At 43.7% G+C, this 16,697-nt stretch overlaps 2 protein-coding genes across 7 annotated transcripts in view; one reads left to right on the top strand and one right to left on the bottom strand.

The window, feature by feature from the left end:
• RAB2A (RAB2A, member RAS oncogene family) overlaps positions 1–940 on the bottom strand; it is a 71,172-nt gene extending 70,232 nt beyond the window's left edge. The window contains exon 1 of one of the 2 annotated variants that reach the window (XM_059043525.2): positions 558–940. In XM_059043525.2, the coding sequence (XP_058899508.1) occupies positions 558–603 (46 nt within the window). In that variant the 5' untranslated portion in view covers positions 604–940. The remainder of the gene's footprint in view (positions 1–557) is intronic. The other variant, XM_067017967.1, reaches the window with a different exon arrangement.
• Positions 941–951: 11 nt separating this feature from the next.
• CA8 (carbonic anhydrase 8) overlaps positions 952–16,697 on the top strand; it is a 219,301-nt gene continuing 203,555 nt past the window's right edge. For 3 of the 5 annotated variants that reach the window (XM_067017962.1, XM_067017958.1, XM_067017959.1), the window contains exons 1-2: positions 952–1,236; positions 2,222–2,310. In XM_067017962.1, coding sequence (XP_066874063.1) covers positions 2,247–2,310 — 64 coding nt within the window. In that variant the 5' untranslated portion in view covers positions 952–1,236; positions 2,222–2,246. The remainder of the gene's footprint in view (positions 1,237–2,221; positions 2,311–16,697) is intronic. The other 2 variants (XM_067017963.1, XM_067017964.1) reach the window with 1 other exon arrangement.

Raw genomic sequence — 16,697 nt, 5'->3', positions numbered from 1 at the left:
CTTGGGAGTTGACAATGATAAAACTACATACCTATATTACTACTATTATTATTTTTTAGAGGTTTCTGTCTGTCCTCAGCTGCTTGTCCCACGCCAGCGAGCGCTCTGCCCGGGCCTCGGCAGGTGCGTGTGGGTCAGGAATCCCAAGGCCTTCCTCCCATCACCGTCTGCTCTCCTCGGCCCCGCTTTCCTCTCTCGGAAAGAGACCCAAGGCGAGGGGCCCGGGCACGCAGCGCGTGCGATCCTCAGAGCCAGGCCCTGACGGCCCCGGGCTGGGCCGGCCCTCCTCTCATACACTCCCCAGATCCCGCGTCGAAACGGCGGCCGCGGCCCCCAGCTGCAGGGCCGGGGCCGGGGCTGCGGGCCGGGCCAGCCAGGCCAGGCCGCTGCCGCTCGCCGTGCCCACGTCACCAGCTCCAGCACTGCGGAAATGGAGCGGCGCGGCCGGCGGGGAGGCTCCCGGAGGCGGCGGCTCCCGCGCCGCGGCCAGACGCCGTTTGCCCCTCAGCCCCGGCCCGGAGGCCGCCGACCCCCGCCCGCCGCGCTCCGAGGCTCACCTGTGTCGCCGATGATAATGTACTTGAAGAGATAGGCGTACGCCATGGCCGCGGCCGCTCGGTGCCAGGGCACACGGCTCCTCCTCCGGCTCCTCCTCCTCCTCCTCCGCGCCCCTCACCCCGGCGCCGCTCGGCCTCGAAACGCCAGGCCCCGCCCGCCGCAGCCGCCGCCGTCGTCGTCAGCCGCCGGGAGTGAGGGGCCGAGAGGAAGCAGGACAAACCGACACCCTCTAAGCCAAGGGAGACAGCGCCCAGCGGAGCCCAGCTGAACAATAACAGCAGCCGCGGCGCCTCCGCCCCGCCTCCGCGCCGACCCGGAAGTGCTGCGGCCGGCGGCGCCGCCGGGGGAAAGGGGAGGAGCCCCGCACGCCTGCAGCGCCCCGCCGGCCGGAGCCCCGCCCAGCCAGAGCCCCGCCCCGCCCCTCCCGGCGCCGCGTTGGCTGCTTCTGTCCGCCCCGTCGGCCCAGAGCCAGGCGAGGCCGGGCGCCGGTCTTGCCGGCACTTTTGAGCGGCAGACGCCGGCGGCCGGGAGACGCTGGGGCAGGGGAGGGGCCTTGCGGCTCCGTCGCCGCAACGCGAGCGGAGCCGCGTCCCTCCGCCCTGCGGTGGGGACGCGGGACACGTGGTGGGAAGGCGGAGGTCGCGTTCGGCGCAGGGCCTGCCCTGGACTCGTGACAAGGTGTTCGAAAATGATGGAGCCTCTCGGGGCGGGGTTGGAGGGCGAGGCTGTATCTGTGGTGCGGGACGGGGCTTTGACAGGGAAAATGGAAGTGTTTGTAAATTCGAAACCCTAAGTTAGGGAATATGTGGTAAACCATGATATAAACCTGCGGTGGAATACTATGCGGTCCTAAACAAAAAAAGCCTGACTTAACGTTACGCAAAAACAAGGCACAGGACTCAGTGTATAAATATGCATTTATGTTTTATGTATTATTTATATATACAACTATCATATATAGTAAGTGATACATAAGTTACATTTGTATGTTTATAAGCTATATTTTATTGTTATATAAATATAAATAACTTTAAAATTTTACCATTGTGTAGAAAAATGACAGGAATATACTTAAAGACCCATAGTACGTAGTCAATCTGAAAGGACAGAACTGGGACCAGGGGAAGGAGGAGATGGGATTGGAGGGAAGATCTACTTTTCACTGAATTTTTCAAGGGCAGTTTGAAATTTTTGCAGTGTTCATGAATAACCTATTGAAAAATGAACTTAAAGGAAAAAAAGTAACTTTTTTGTTTATTCAACTAACACTTTAAGTACATACTATATTTCGTGCACTGCTAGGCCCTGGAAGTAAAGGCAGACACTGTTCTAAAGGAGCACACGGATTTTGGAAGAGGAGATGCAAGACAGAGTTAAAAGTGTCAGGATAGGTTATCTAGAGAAGACGATGTCTGGCCCAGAAATATGAAGGAGGAGTTTGTCAAAAGGACAAAAGGTGGGAAGGGAACTGAAGTTTAGGCGCAAGAAACAATGTGCAAAGGTTCTGGGTCTGTTCAGGGAATTTAACGTTGCATAAAGAAGCTCATTTGCTAACCCATAGCCTCTAATGTTGGCAGTGGAAGGAGAGCCATTGCTAGGGCAGAAGTGACTGGGGTTTAGTGGCTCTGGTTCCTGTTGCCTAATAGTTTCCTTTCCCTTTTAGGAGCTGTTATTCTACTGAAACCTTCATGCTGGGCTGGCAGCAGTTAGTTGCTACACGTTTGAATGGCCTTTCCAAACATCAACTCACAGGTTTTTGTTTCTTTGTTTGTTTTTACTGTTTAGAGGGGATTTTCAGAAATAGCACACAAAAATTTGATGTGAAAAATTACCTGGAATTGCATAATCTAATTGACCCATCTTTAGTTTGGGGGAGGAGAAGTCCCTTCTTAGGCCTGCCATGTTCCAAAGGCCATTTTGTCCCTCCCATCTGAGTGCCTTCACTCAAGTCTTTCCTGGTGATAGACATGTAGAAAGTTCCCTCCTTCCAGGAGAAACTCAATTTCTTACTACTCTCAGCGGTATGCCCTTTACACATAGCCTGAACAGGACAACTCTATGGGAATGTTCCACGAAAGCCTAGCATCCTTATGAAAAGAAGCGTTCCCATACTGTTAGAAGAGGAGAACTGTGGGAGGAGTCACTGTTGCCAGGTCATGCAGGGGCTTGTTGCCATGGCAGGATGCATGCGGCACTTTACCCAGTGGACACAGGGAAACTGGGAAGAGAAAGGTCAGAATTGAATGTAAAAAATTATAGAAAAGGATATGTTTAGAGCTTTAGAGGCAATGCAGTGTAAAGAGAACTTAGGAAACCTGCTTTTGATCTTGGTCTTACCACAAACTGGTTGGATGATTGTTGCAAATCTTTTGGCCTCCTAGAGCTTTGACACACTCATTGATAAAGCGATGGAGTTAAGTGTTACCTGAAAGGTCTATTCCAAGTCTGAAGTCCTTTAATTTTATGTCTATCCACCTCCAGATCTGAAGCACCTGTAAAGTAGGTGGTAATCTTTCTCTCATGAAAATGTCAGGGCCACAGGAGTCAAGTGTATATGGTTCTTGCACAGAACTGAGAGGTGTTAGTTATTGGTGCGCAGGAATTATAACAATCAGTGGCTTTGAAAAGAGCAAGGACTAGATTTTCAAGTCCCTCGCTGAGCCTGGGTTTCCTTGTTTGGAAAATGTAGAGAATAACTGCCTCCCAAAGTCAATTTAGGATCAAATGAGATAATATGTGTGAAGATATTTTGTAAATTATGAAAAACATATACTTAATATGTGAAACCCTTAGTGCTGCATAATTTTTAAAAATTACCTCGAGGGAGTTAAGGCCTAATCACTATACAAATTCCTGTTTTAAAGTCAGCTCCTTTCCTGTCTCTATTTTATGTCTCGACATTTATTTTTTTCTATGTGTAATTCATAATATTTTGTTATATTTTCTCTAAGCCTATATGTTGTCTTAAATTCTCTTTGAAACAGGGTGTAAATAAAACCCACACAAACTTCATTTTATACACTTTACTTAGCCCCAAAATCCAGAGACATTTTTTCAAGAAAAACTCCTTAGGCGAAAATGACAGAAATAAAACTCTCTTCCCTTAAATCATAGGATACTTCGTGGGATTTTCCATTCTGTTCGATTTTCAGCTATTTCACTCCCTTGGGGATGAATTCTGATAACCTCATCTCTCAGTCTTACATCATATGTGGTCTGAAGGTCATAACTGTGAAATTTAAGGATTGTTTAAGGCTACATTCTCCAAGGTCTCCTTATTCAAGTTTTCCATGACATTTTAAAGTAGAGTATTATATTAGACTTTTGAATTTACTCTTCCCAACCAAACTTTTCATGTGTTAAAATTTTCTCTGGTTTTGATCGCTCTCAGACTGTGGGAAGAGAGGTAGTGGGGGAATGGGATGGGAGAAGAGTGGCTTGGAATACTGTAATCCATAGGTTCTTACTTTGGTTCCCATGGTTTCCTTAGCCGGCTCTCGAATGCACTCTGGGAGCCCTGTGATCCTCCAGAAATGATATGCACAATGTTGTATGGATTTGCATATATGTAATTTTATGGGAGAGATCGTCGCACAAGTCCATGACCCAGAAATAATTAAGAACCACTGTGAAATGCTTGCTTTCAGCCATTTCTGAACACCATGACAGAATTAATTTTCCTGCATATACTAATAAGCTCAGTACCAGTTCTGGAGGAGGAAAGAACTCCGTTCAACTCCTGAATTTACCCCCTATCACTTGAGTGATCTTGGATAAATTACTAAACTCTCTAAGCCTTCGATTCCTCATGAGATGACACAAGTGTCTAGCAAAGTGTCAAGCTCTCAGGAGACACTAAGTAAACACTGAAGTCATTTCCCCTTTCCTTCACCCTCTCCCTGTCTTCCACCTCCAACCTGTCACTAAGAACTGTAGGAGTTAAATGAGCCCAACAAAGACCCTCCCTTAAAGGAGATTAGAGTCTCTCTCATGCTAAGTCATGGGTAGTCATTGTAATACATAATGAAATAGTTATACAACTCACCATAATGCAGAATCAATGGGAGCCCTGAGCTTCTTTTCCTGCAACTAGATGGTCCCATCTGGGGTGATGGGAGACAGTGACACCTGAAGTGTGTTGCTTGTGTCCACTCTACTCTGTAACAATCAGCTTAATTGTCACGTGCCACTCACTGATAGGGTTTTGGTATGTCTGCAAGCAGTTGATTTACTATGGTCTCTGTGCAGTCAAACCTCTCTGCTAATGATCACCTGTATATGTAGCTGCTCCCCAGCAGAAGCGGAAGGAGAACCATCTAAGCTGAGCCTTAAAGGGCCTTATCTTTCATAGCTGTTGCTTTACTAGTCATTCCAGATGTTTCAGCAGCCCTCTCCTCTGTACTTTGTTCACCTTATCCACCTCGTCTGCCGTTTATATTCTTGTTGGGTAACTCACTTAGTATTCCCTCCCTTACTTTTCTACTCGTGACCGATTTCTGACCACTTGTCAAAGCCAGAAATGACTGGTTTCTCTCTTCCATTCCATTCTTCTTTCTTTTTTTAAACATCTTTATTGGAGTATAATTGCTTTATACTTCCTTCAGAAGTTTACTTGAAGGGTCAAAATGGAATGATTGCAAATTCACATCCTGAGTCAATGTGTGTGTAGGTGAGTGAAGAAACTTTCTTTTGTAGGCAGGTTAGTTTTGTTATCGATGGACTTACCATTCATAATAGAAGGGGCCTACATAAGTGTACAACTGAGAGAAACAGTGAATATTGGAATAACAATAAGCTCATTTTATAAAATTGTGGATTAAAAAATATACATAAAATATTTTGAATTAATGATTAATAACAAATTTAAAAGTGAGTTAAAAACCAAAGTAGTGTTCTTAAACTACCTACTTTTCTCAGTCCTTAACAGTTGCCTAGTGCTTTCCACAGAGAGAGTGGTCTGGGGAACGGCCCAATATTGGATTCCAGGAGGCCTGAATTACAGTCTTTCTTGCCACCGACAAGCTGACCTTGAGAATTTTTCTCATATACTCAATAGAGATGATAATTCCAGTTGCTAATAGAATCACTGGGAGGTAGATGTGAGAGCACTCTGAAAAGTACTTTATTACCAGGAGAGAGAGTGTATATACCAAATTGCAGGTGAATGATTTTCTTGAATGCATCTAGGTATATTAGAAGACTGACCCCTATAGAACTGCGTAACATCAGTAATATTTTACTATCTGCATTGTTGGGTTTTTGTCAGCAAAGACTAGACCATGCAGTTACTTCAAACCCTCTGGTTTGAACACATATTCATCCATTTATCCTGAATGTGTTCTGTGTCTTGTGTTCATTGGTTGGTGTCCTTATTTTGGAAAAGTCGGGATCAGAATGAGAACGCGGGTACCGGAGGAGTATACCTCATATTTTGCTGAAGAGAGAACCATTTACTACTCCCATGAGTGTTTCATTTTATTTTAATCTTTACCCGTAAAGGTCTTTAAATTTTGATAAAGGGCAATCCATTTTCTCTCCATTTTTGAGGACCTGATAAGCTAGCTCTGTCCCAGTGGGAGGTGCGGACACTGAAAACCGTCTGTCACTGATGTCTTGTGTGTGAGACGGGTGCCAGGAATTACGAGGTCACATTTCAACCTTCTTCCAGCTCTCCTCCCTCCTATATAATCTTTATCTCTGCTTCTAACAGTCTCTTTATCAGAATTTTCAACATTTGGAGTGAGAGAGAAGAAAATGACTATCAGAGAATCACAATTTCACTTCTAATATGGAGGAAAATAGGAGTCTATTTTTCCAAACTTTTTTATTTTAAAAAAGTTAATAAAAAAATAAATCTGTTCTTCAAACATTGAGGTTACATCCAAAGGCTCCCATTTAAAAATCTGCAAGGCTAATTAAAATTTGTCCAAGAATCATGGCTGTACTTCTACCGCTCTTCTAAATTTCTCAATGTAAGTAATGTGGGAATCAGTTCCCAGCAATTTCTTCAAATGAAACAGATTGTGAAAAAGCACAGCAGTAAACATTTATTCTCACACAATTTTTGTTTTGTTTTGTTTTGTTTTTCGGTACGTGCGCCTCTCACTGCTGTGGCCTCTCCCGTCGCGGAGCACAGGCTCTGGACACGCAGGCTCCACGGCCACGGCTCACGGGCCCAGCCGCTCCGCGGCACGTGGGATCTTCCCGGACCGGGGCACGAACCCGCATCCCCCGCATCGGCAGGCAGACTCTCAACCACTGCGCCACCAGGGAAGCCCCTCACACAATTTTTATGCATCAGAAATCTAGGAGCAGCTTAGCTGGGTGGCTCTGGCTTGGAGGTCTCTTCGTGGGATTGCAGTTAATCTTTCAGCCAGGGCTGCAGTCTGCAGTCATCTGAAGGCTAGATTGGGGCTGGATGATTTATTCCCAAGGTGGCTTATGGCTGAGGCCTTAGTTCTTTACCACATGGACCTCCCAGAGGACTGCTTAGTATCTTCATGACGTGGAAGCTGGTTTCTCCCAGCGTGAGGGTTATAAGAGATTGAGCATAAGGCCAAAACCTCCATGTCTTTTAGGACCTAACCTTGGAAGTCACATCCCACCACTTCTGCTGTATCCTTCTGGTCCCATGGACCCACTGTGATAAAACATAGGAAGGGACTACACAAGGACATTAATAACCAGAGGTGAGGATCACTTTCATCTTAGAAGCTGGCTACCACAACCTACAGAGATCAAGTGAAAACAAGGATCTAATAAATGTCTAACCATCTGAAATCAGATACATTTTGGGTCAAATCAGTTTCATTTAACTGGTCTACAATAAAATTTTACTATAAATAGATTAGTCTATAAAGAAGTTTATTGTGGTTTTGGTTTTGTGCACTTCTAAAAGTATTTTTGAAAAAAAGACCTGAAAAAGAATCATTTTACAGTTGCAAAAGGAAGAGGTAACATATTTTTCAGGTTTTAAAAATTACTTTTCAAAGCAGTTTTTTGAGGATCAAATACAATGACAATGATCTCCTAAAAAGGACTTTTAAGAAGGAATTGCTGTTTGCTTTCATCTCAAGTCCTTAAGGATTCATATGGTTCAACGGAGTTAACAATTTATTTCCACTTTTTCATTAACTTATTTGAATAATTTTATGGGAATCAATATTCTCCTACCTGCACATATTTCCTACCTGCACTGTTATGTCCAAATATTATAGCAGTTGATCATGTGTTTTATGTCTCAGGTTTAAAAAAATCTATATTACAACATGGATGGACCTAGAGATTGTCATACTGAGTGAAGTAAATCAGAGGAAAACAAATATCATATGCTATCGCTGATATGTGGAATCTAAAAAAATGGTACAAATGAACCTATTTACAGAACAAAAATTGAGTCACAGATGTAGAAAACAAACTATGGTTACCAAGGGGGAAAGGGGTGGAGGGATAAATTGGGAGATTGGGATTGATACACACTACTATATATAAAAGAGAACTGATAAGAACCTACTGTATAGCACAGGGAATTCTATTCAGTGCTCTGTAATGACATGGGAATGGAGTCTAGCAGAGAGTGGATATGCGTATATATGTATGGCTGATTCACTTTGCTGTACAGCAGAAAGTAACACAACATTGCAAATCAACTATACTCCAATAAAAAATTAATTTTAAAAATCTACATTAAATGAAGGTAGGGGAAACACTGCCTTTAGTTTAATAAAAGGTTTAAGGTACAAACAAGTAGAGTCTGACTATCATCTTATTCCTTAAATGTAGTGTTTTCTTGTACTGTAATATTTATTAGAAGAACTGCAGGCTTACGTCACTTTGGGGTCTTATCTTGAAGTTTTCATTACTAGACTTAATGGAGAAGATTTTTTATTCTTAGTAAATGGATAATTTTCTTCACACTGCATTTGATACAAATTATAATACACAAGCATCTGTTGGAAAGAGATTATTCATCGATATACTCCAATTTCTGTTAATTTTTCCTTTAGAAAAATCAATTATAGACAAAGACCTCTTTAGAGCTAGATCCTGCTTTCTCTCTTTGAATCAACTGAGTGCATTTCTGGAAGGTTCTCGTTTCACTTCACTCCAAAAAACACTAAATCCAAATGCCAAAAGTGAGATTGTCTCATCTGAACCTTGAGACAAGCTATTTTGCTTATTTATAAAAGAACAGACTGAGGTTCTTGAATTACTAATTGAAACAAAAACTGAACTATTTTACACTTTCTTTCTTGGAAACAAGCAGAGATGAGGAAGTAAGTATACAGATCTCCCTTGACTTATTATAGGGTTCCATCCAGATAAACCCATCATGAGTTGAAAATATCTGTTAAGTTGAAAACGCATGTAATACACCTACTGCATATAGCTTAGCCTGTCTACCTTAAACGTGCTCGGAACACTTGCATTAGCCTACAGTTGGGCAGAATCCTCTAACACCAGGCTTATTTTATAGTGGTGTTGAACATATCGTGTAGTTTCTTGAATACTCTACAGAAAGTGAAAAACAGAACGGTTGTCTAAGTGCAGAATGGCTGTGAGTGTACCATTGTTCGCCCACGATCGCGTGGCTCCCTGGTGACGGCGGCTCACGGTGCCGCCTAGCATCGCGAGAGAGTGTTGTACAGCATATCACTAGCCCGGGAAAGAGCAAAGTTCAGCCTTCGAAGTACATGTTCTACTGAATGTGTACCCCTTTTGTAAAATCAAAAAATCGTTAAGTCAAACCGTGGAAAGTCAGGGACTCTCTGTATAGTATGTTTGACTATAAGCGACCCAGGATACAGGAAATGGAAGGTGGACTCAGTATACAGGCCTCCCACCATTAACATGAATTCACTTAAGAAAAATTTGAAGTCAGGAAACAACTACTCAGTGATTCATGTAGCTGTATAAGAAAGAATTGAAACATGCTGTTCATATGTCAGGTACTATGCTAGCTGCTAAGGATTTGTATATATATATATATATATATATATATATATATAGAGAGAGAGAGAGAGAGAGAGAGAGAGAGAGAGAGGGAGGGAGGGAGGGAGGGAGGGAGAGAGAGAGAGAGAGAGGGAGGGAGGGAGGGAGGGAGGGAGAGAGGAGAGAGAGAGAGGGAGGGAGGATGGGAGGGAGAGAGAGAGAGAGAGAGGGAGGGAGGGAGAGAGAGGAGAGAGAGAGAGAGGGAGGGAGGGAGGGAGAGAGGGAGAGAGAGAGAGGGAGGGAGGGAGAGAGAGAGGACAGAGAGAGAGAGGAGAGAGAGAGAGAGGGAGGGAGGGAGAGAGAGAGAAGAGAGAGGGAGAGAGGGAGGGAGGGAGGGAGAGGGAGAGAGAGGGAGAGAGAGAGGGAGAGAGACAGAGAGAGAGACAGAGAGAGATTCTTTTTTGGTAAAATTTGTAAAAGTAAGATATTTAAACTTTAATTTGTGAATTCTGTTCTTTCTTTCCACTGACACTTCCCCCTTGTGTTGGGAGGTGCTGGAGTGTCTACAGGGTTTTTTTGTTTTGTTTTTGGTAATGGTTAAGAAGGGTTGAGAGTTGAGTGAGGGAGACGTTTAGCTCCCTAGGGTATATTTGTTCAGTCTCTCATGTGTGTAGTTGAATCATTCCAAGTTGTCCAGCATAGAAAAGGCTTCCAGGGGACTTCCCTGGTGGCGCAGTGGTTAAGACTCCACGCTCCCAGTGCAGGGGGCCTGGGTTCGATCTCTGGTCAGGGAACTAGATCCCACATGCATGCTGCAACTAAGCATTCACATGCCACAACTAAGGAGCCCGCCTGCCACAACTAAGACCCGGTGCAAACAAAACAGCAACAAAAACACATGGTATTCTTTTAAAAAAAAAAGAAAAGGCTTCCAGGAATACTGTAATCCCTACTGTGCTGACTCATCATATGGTGTAGAGGTCATATCTCAATATAAGCATGTCCTACTAGATTCATTTTCTATTGCTGAGTAACAAAATACCACAAACTTACTGGTGAAAAACAATGCCCATTTATTAGCTTGCAGTTCTGTAGGGCAGCAGTCTGGGCCTGGTGTAGATGGTTCTCTTCTCAGGATCTCAGAAGGCTAAAATCAAGGTGTCCACTTAGCTGCATTCTCATCTGGAGCTTGGGGTCCTTTTTCAAGCCTGTATGATGTGGCAGGATTAAGCCTCCTGCAGTTGTAGGACTGAGGTCTCTATTTCTTTTCTGGCTATTAACCAGGAGCTGCTATCAGCAACTAGAGGCTCCTGCATTCCTTGCCACATGGCTGACTCCATCTTTAAAGCCAACAACAGAGAATCTCCCTCATTTTAAATCCCTCCTGCTTTGAATCTCTTTGTTAGGAAGGGCCCCGTCACTTTTAAAGACTCAACTGATTAGGTCTGGCCCATCCAGGACCATCTCCCTATCTTGAAGTCAATTGTTTTGAGACATTAATTGAATCTGCAAAATCATTCACAGCAGTATCTGAGTTAGTATTTGGTTGAACAACTGAGAGAAAGTGTGTGTACATGGGGGAGTGGAGATTTCGGGGACCATCTTAGACTTCTGCCTATAAGCACTGGACATATATACATAGTTTAGTAGAAGATATACCTATTATAAAGCTTTCCAACTCAGAATAGATATCTCCAAAGACTCAGAAGAAAAATTCAAACATAAATAAATGAAAATTTATTCTAACTTGACACAGCTCCAGTGAACCATTTTAACTGCAATATTCCTATTAAAACTAATAAGAAATTACAGGCTCCTAATTTATTTATTAAAAACATAGAGATTGTTATTTATTGAGAACAAAGAGTTAATAAAAAGTAATAGAAGATGCAATAAAAGCAATAAAGATGAATGATAAAATTAATAAAAATCATCCTGTCATAGAGAACTAAATTGTAATAAAAGTCTTTACAGGACACAGCAAAAGCCTTAGTTTGTTACAAAAAAGAAATAAATTTTGAAAAGAAGTAACAAGTAGGCTCAGTGGCTGTCTTGGACTCTGGACAGAGGAGGGGGCCCTGCCCTGATCTCCACACTTGAGAGCACCTTGCTCATCATAAATACTGAAGCACAGGGAGAGTTAACTTGCTTTTTGACCTCATGGAAGAGGTTTCTGCAAGCTTGGCACCCAGAAGAAGACTGGAAATTATAAGAGGGGGACGGGCAAGGAGGCCTGGCCCCGAGGCCAGAGGAGACCGAGGCAGGACACAGTGTACGGGGTCAGGAGGGACTCGGCACCCCAGCCCCTGGAGACCAGCAACTGAGGAGCTGCTTCAGGCTGGCCACTCCACACCACCCAGGTGGGGGTCAGGGTCCCTAGGCGCCTGCTTTTTCCTCTCTTCTGCTCTGCTGGTATGGTTTTGAGAGGTGAACTTCCAGAAGGGATGGGATTTTTTGCATGGCAAGAGGCAGGGTATATGCCCACCTTGATTTCCTGAGGCTCTTAACCATGTCCCTCCCCTCTGGCTTCCAGAGGGGTCCAGGCAGCAGCCAAGCTTCCAGGGTCCATCCAGGCACAGCTAGCTGAGGGAGTATATATGGAAGGACTGAGAAAGGGAACAAACGAGCATGATTCCTAGATATTTTGCCAAATGAACAGGGTAACGCGTTCATTGCAGGAGGAAAAGAACGGGTAGGTGGGAAAGAGGGGAGAGAATCAAAGAACCTGTTTTGGACACGTTGAACTGAGATGCCAACAGTCGTTCAAGTGGAGGAACCAAATGAGCAACTGGACGTTTGGGTCTGGGGCCTGGGGCAGTGGGCTGAGCTCCAGATAGAATTACCATACGGCTGGTACGGTTGTTGGGACCAAATGTTCTTTCAAGTGTCTGATAGACACTTGTAGTTCTTCTATTGTGTATTATCTGTTTGCATGCTCTACCTATGTATCTATTAAGTCTCTGACAATCATTGTTAAAATTCACATACGTTTAATACAATTGAAAATGTGTAACGAACCACCCAAATCATTTAATCTTCACAACAAATCTGATAGTTTTTAAATTAATTTATGTATTTTTATTTTTTGCATTTTACCCTGAGGGTTTTTGTGTGTGTGTGTGTGTGTGTGTGTGTGTGGTACACGGGCCTCTCACTGTCGAGGCCTCTCCCATTGCGGAGCACAGGCTCAGGCCCAGCGGCCGTGGCTCACAGGCCCAGCCGCTCCGTGGCACGTGGGATCCTCCCGGACCGGGGCACGAACCCGCGCCCCCTGCATTGGCAAGCGGACTCTCAACCACTGCGGCCACCAGGGAAGCCCCAGGTTTTTTTTTTAATTGACTTACCGTGTTGTGTTAGTTTCAGGTGTACAGCAAAGTGATTCAGTTCTTTCCCCTTATAGTTTATTACAAAATATGAGTATCGTTCCCTGTGCTATACAGTAGGTCTTTGTTGGTTTTCAGTTTTTTATATGGTAGTGTGTATATGTTAATCCCACTGATAGTTTTTAATTTAAAATATTTAAAGAAAAAAAGTAATCAGAAATGGAAAAAAAATGTGAGGAAGTGAAAATTCTTTTGTAAAACTTGAAAGGACAAATTGAATCAGTTTTTAAAAAGGTAGTGAAAGGATTATTATAATCCTTTAATATATGCAAACACTTGAACCTAAATTTCCGAATTCTGATAATATAGCTAAAGGAAATAAAAATAAATATACAGAGAAAATGTCTTTATTTGATAGAAAAAGAGACTGGCGCTTAAAGAGTTTAAATAATTTCTCATGTCATGACAGCTAGTAAGTGACAGTGCTGGAAGCTGGAAATATGGGTCCAATGAGAGTTTTGACCTCCACATACAAATTTAGAAGTCATCAGCGTGTAACACGTAAGAAAAATGTATTTGTCCTCCACAAGGAAGTGATGAATGCTTTATGTTCATGAAGAAGGGTTAGATTGAGTCTCCCAAGGGAACTCACAGGTTGGTATATATAGTAAATGAAGCTTAGAAACCTGATTTCTCTACACATCAAAAGTGAATCCAGGGCTTCCCTGGTGGCGCAGTGGTTGAGAGTCCGCCTGCCGATGCGGGGGACGCGGGTTCGTGCCCTGGTCCGGGAAGATCCCACGTGCCGCGGAGCGGCTGGGCCCGTGAGCCGTGGCCTCTGCGCCTGCGCGTCCGGAGCCTGTGCTCCGCAACGGGAGAAGCCACAACAGTGAGAGGCCCGCGTACCGCAAAAAAAAAAAAAAAAAAAAGTGAATCCATCTTTCAGAAATGGACTCACATTAACCTAGTTTATGAGTCTGCTTTTAAAAATAGAATGTCAAATTGCAATAAGAAATCACTATCTCAGAGACAGGAATATGTAAAATTCATTCCACTAGCTTTTTCTTATCCTTACAAAGAGTAAAGTGCATGGAAATATTTAATGACTTTAAGCGGAGGGAACACGAAGCATCCAGCTCACGTTTGGGACGGTCTTTCCTGGGGGTAAAACCTATGACTCCTGGTGCATTTCGTCCCCTCATTCATTTCATCAGTTCGACCACACCCTGCCGTCTCACTCTGACCTGCAAGCCGTATCTGTCTGGCCTCCGAAAGCATTTGTAACCCTGGCCTGATAGCCTTAACCGACTACCAAATATTCTGATGAGTCAAAAACTCCCCTGAGTAATATTTCAATAGAGAATACCAATTTTTTTTTTTTTTTTTTTTTTTTTTTTTTTTTGCGGTATGCGGGCCTCTCACTGCTGTGGCCTCTTCCGTTGCGGAGCACAGGCTCCGGACGCGCAGGCTCAGCGGCCATGGCTCACGGGCTTAGTTGCTCCGCGGCACGTGGGATCCTCCCGGACCAGGGCACGACCCCGTGACCCCTGCATCGGCAGGCGGATTCTCAACCACTGCGCCACCAGGGAAGCCCCGAGAATACCAATTTTTATCTCCAAAATTTTCCTTTTTCCAGCCTCTTAAGACCGACAAATCCTCCTTCTCACGGACTTACCCAATTGAATCAAATTACCGTCCCGTTCTGGTCCTGGGATTCAACCTGGCTCTTTAGGTCGCTTCTGGTGAACTTCACTTTGCAGTATATTAAGCCCGCGTCTCATTAATTACCTACCAGGTGACCTAATGAAGACACTGATTCCATCTGACGTCCAGTTTCGTAGTCTGTAGAATGGGGAAAATAATATCAAAATCGTAGCATGCCCGTGCAACGCGGAGGGTGTGTGAAGCTCTCAGTGTGTTATCTGTCATTGTCACTGCGTGAGTGTCATCATTACATGCTGAATGTTCGCCTTAACTCTCAGGGCACAAACTTACTTCCAAGTTCTTAGGAGAATCCTTGCTGTAAAATCTAATGGCTATAATCTCAGTCACACGTGGTTCTGATGCTAAGAAAAGATGGGACAGTGGGCCCTGTAACATGAGCTTCAAAATTGAACTGAGAAGCAGTAATCTGAGAGATTTTTTAAAAATTCGGTAGGAAACGTGGTGTTTTCTTTCAGCAGTAGATCCCTTTAGCATTCGTGTAAAGCTCATGGATGCCTGCTCAGAATAATGGTATCAAAGGTACAAAAACAAAAAACCAAAGGATTACAGAAAAAATTAGATTAGAATTTTTATTAAAATATTTCCAGAACAAATTTGTGTTAGAGTAATCTATGCGCTTCTTTATTAATATATTAAAAAACCAAGATCTAACAAGAGGTCTAATAATGGCTATAATTTAGCAGTTGGGGTGAGTGTAAATGATATGACAGGGTGTTTGTATCAATTGTATTGTAAGATGACAACATCCGTATTTCTATTAGTGACAAATTGGTAGGTACTGCTAATACACCATGGTGCTGACAACAATCATAATTGAATAAAATGTTAAATTTCAGTTAGAGTTAATACAAATAAAGATGCAAATTTCCCCCATCCACATCTATGTAATCCACAGCCCCCAGATTAAGAACCTATGCATCAGAGGGTGGTAAGCACAGACTCCAAAAGAAGAGAGAATTTTTGAAGGACAAACTGATTGACACATTTAATAAAAAGATTAGAAATGATAAAGATGAAAATACTTATTGGGTTTATCATTTAGGAGTTCCGTCAGTGGACATCGCCATTGAAGTTTCACTGGAGAAGTTGAGGGCATAAATCAGATAATAGTAGTTTAAGGATTAGTTGGGGAAGGGAGTGCCAACACTAGGAAAAGGAGAAGTCGATGAAGATGGCACTTTTGTTTTTTTTTGGCCAAGCCACGTGGCTTGTGGGATCTTAGTTCCCCGGCCAGGGATCAAACCCATGCCCCCTGGGTCTGAGGAAGCGCAGAGTCTTAACCACTGGACTGCAAGGGAAGTCCCGAAGATGGCACTTTTAAGGAGCTTGGCTGTGACGGGCCGTGCCAGAGATAAGAAGCGCGTTAGTAGGAGGGAGGACTTGGTTGACAAGAGAAGGTCTGGGCATAGTATGTATTTCTGGGTAAAGAACCATAGAAAGGGAGAGTCAAGACAGAGGGAAAATGCGTGATGGGGAGAGAGGTACGCACTTCTGAGGAGGTAGGAAGAGTCTGGACCAAGAGAGGAAGTGAAGGAATTCACCTTGGACTGCGAAAGGAACATCTCTTCTACTGAGAGGAGGGAGCTACACCAAAGGCAGACGCAGAAAAAATCTGAAGTAAAGAACAGAAAGTCGGGAGAGTTTTGAAATAGAAATCTATGCCTTTGTCCTGCCCTTTGCTGCCACTGTCCCATAGGGGCGTGGTCTTTACGCAGAGACAGCAGGACCTAAAAGCCTAAGAAAGATATTATATCAGGTGGATTACTTGCCATGGTAAACAACAGGAAGTCCAACGTTTGGGATTTGTTATTTAACTTCATTGACTTAAGGAATAAAGGTGATTTATTGCCTCGTTCAACAAAAAAACTCCAGAGATGAGTGAAAAGTTTTACATGGAAAATTCCAGGGTAAAAAATCTGTTCCTTCCAGATACACTCTCTCCAGCGAGCTCCCTAGCAAACCTCCCCTTACACATCATTTACCCAAGCTGCATTCTTTTTTTAAAAATAAATTTATTTTTATTTATTTATTTTTGGCTGTGTTGGGTCTTCGTTGATGCGCACGGGCTTTCTCTAGTGGTGGCGAGTGGGGGCTACTCTTTGTTGCGGTGCGCGGGCTTCTCATTGCCGTGGCTTCTCTTGTTGCGGAGCACGGGCTCTA

The sequence above is a fragment of the Kogia breviceps genome, chromosome 17 (genome assembly GCF_026419965.1).
Source record: "Kogia breviceps isolate mKogBre1 chromosome 17, mKogBre1 haplotype 1, whole genome shotgun sequence".
In the NCBI taxonomy this organism is placed as follows: domain Eukaryota; kingdom Metazoa; phylum Chordata; class Mammalia; order Artiodactyla; family Physeteridae; genus Kogia; species Kogia breviceps.
This window is presented reverse-complemented; position numbering and strand designations above follow the sequence as displayed.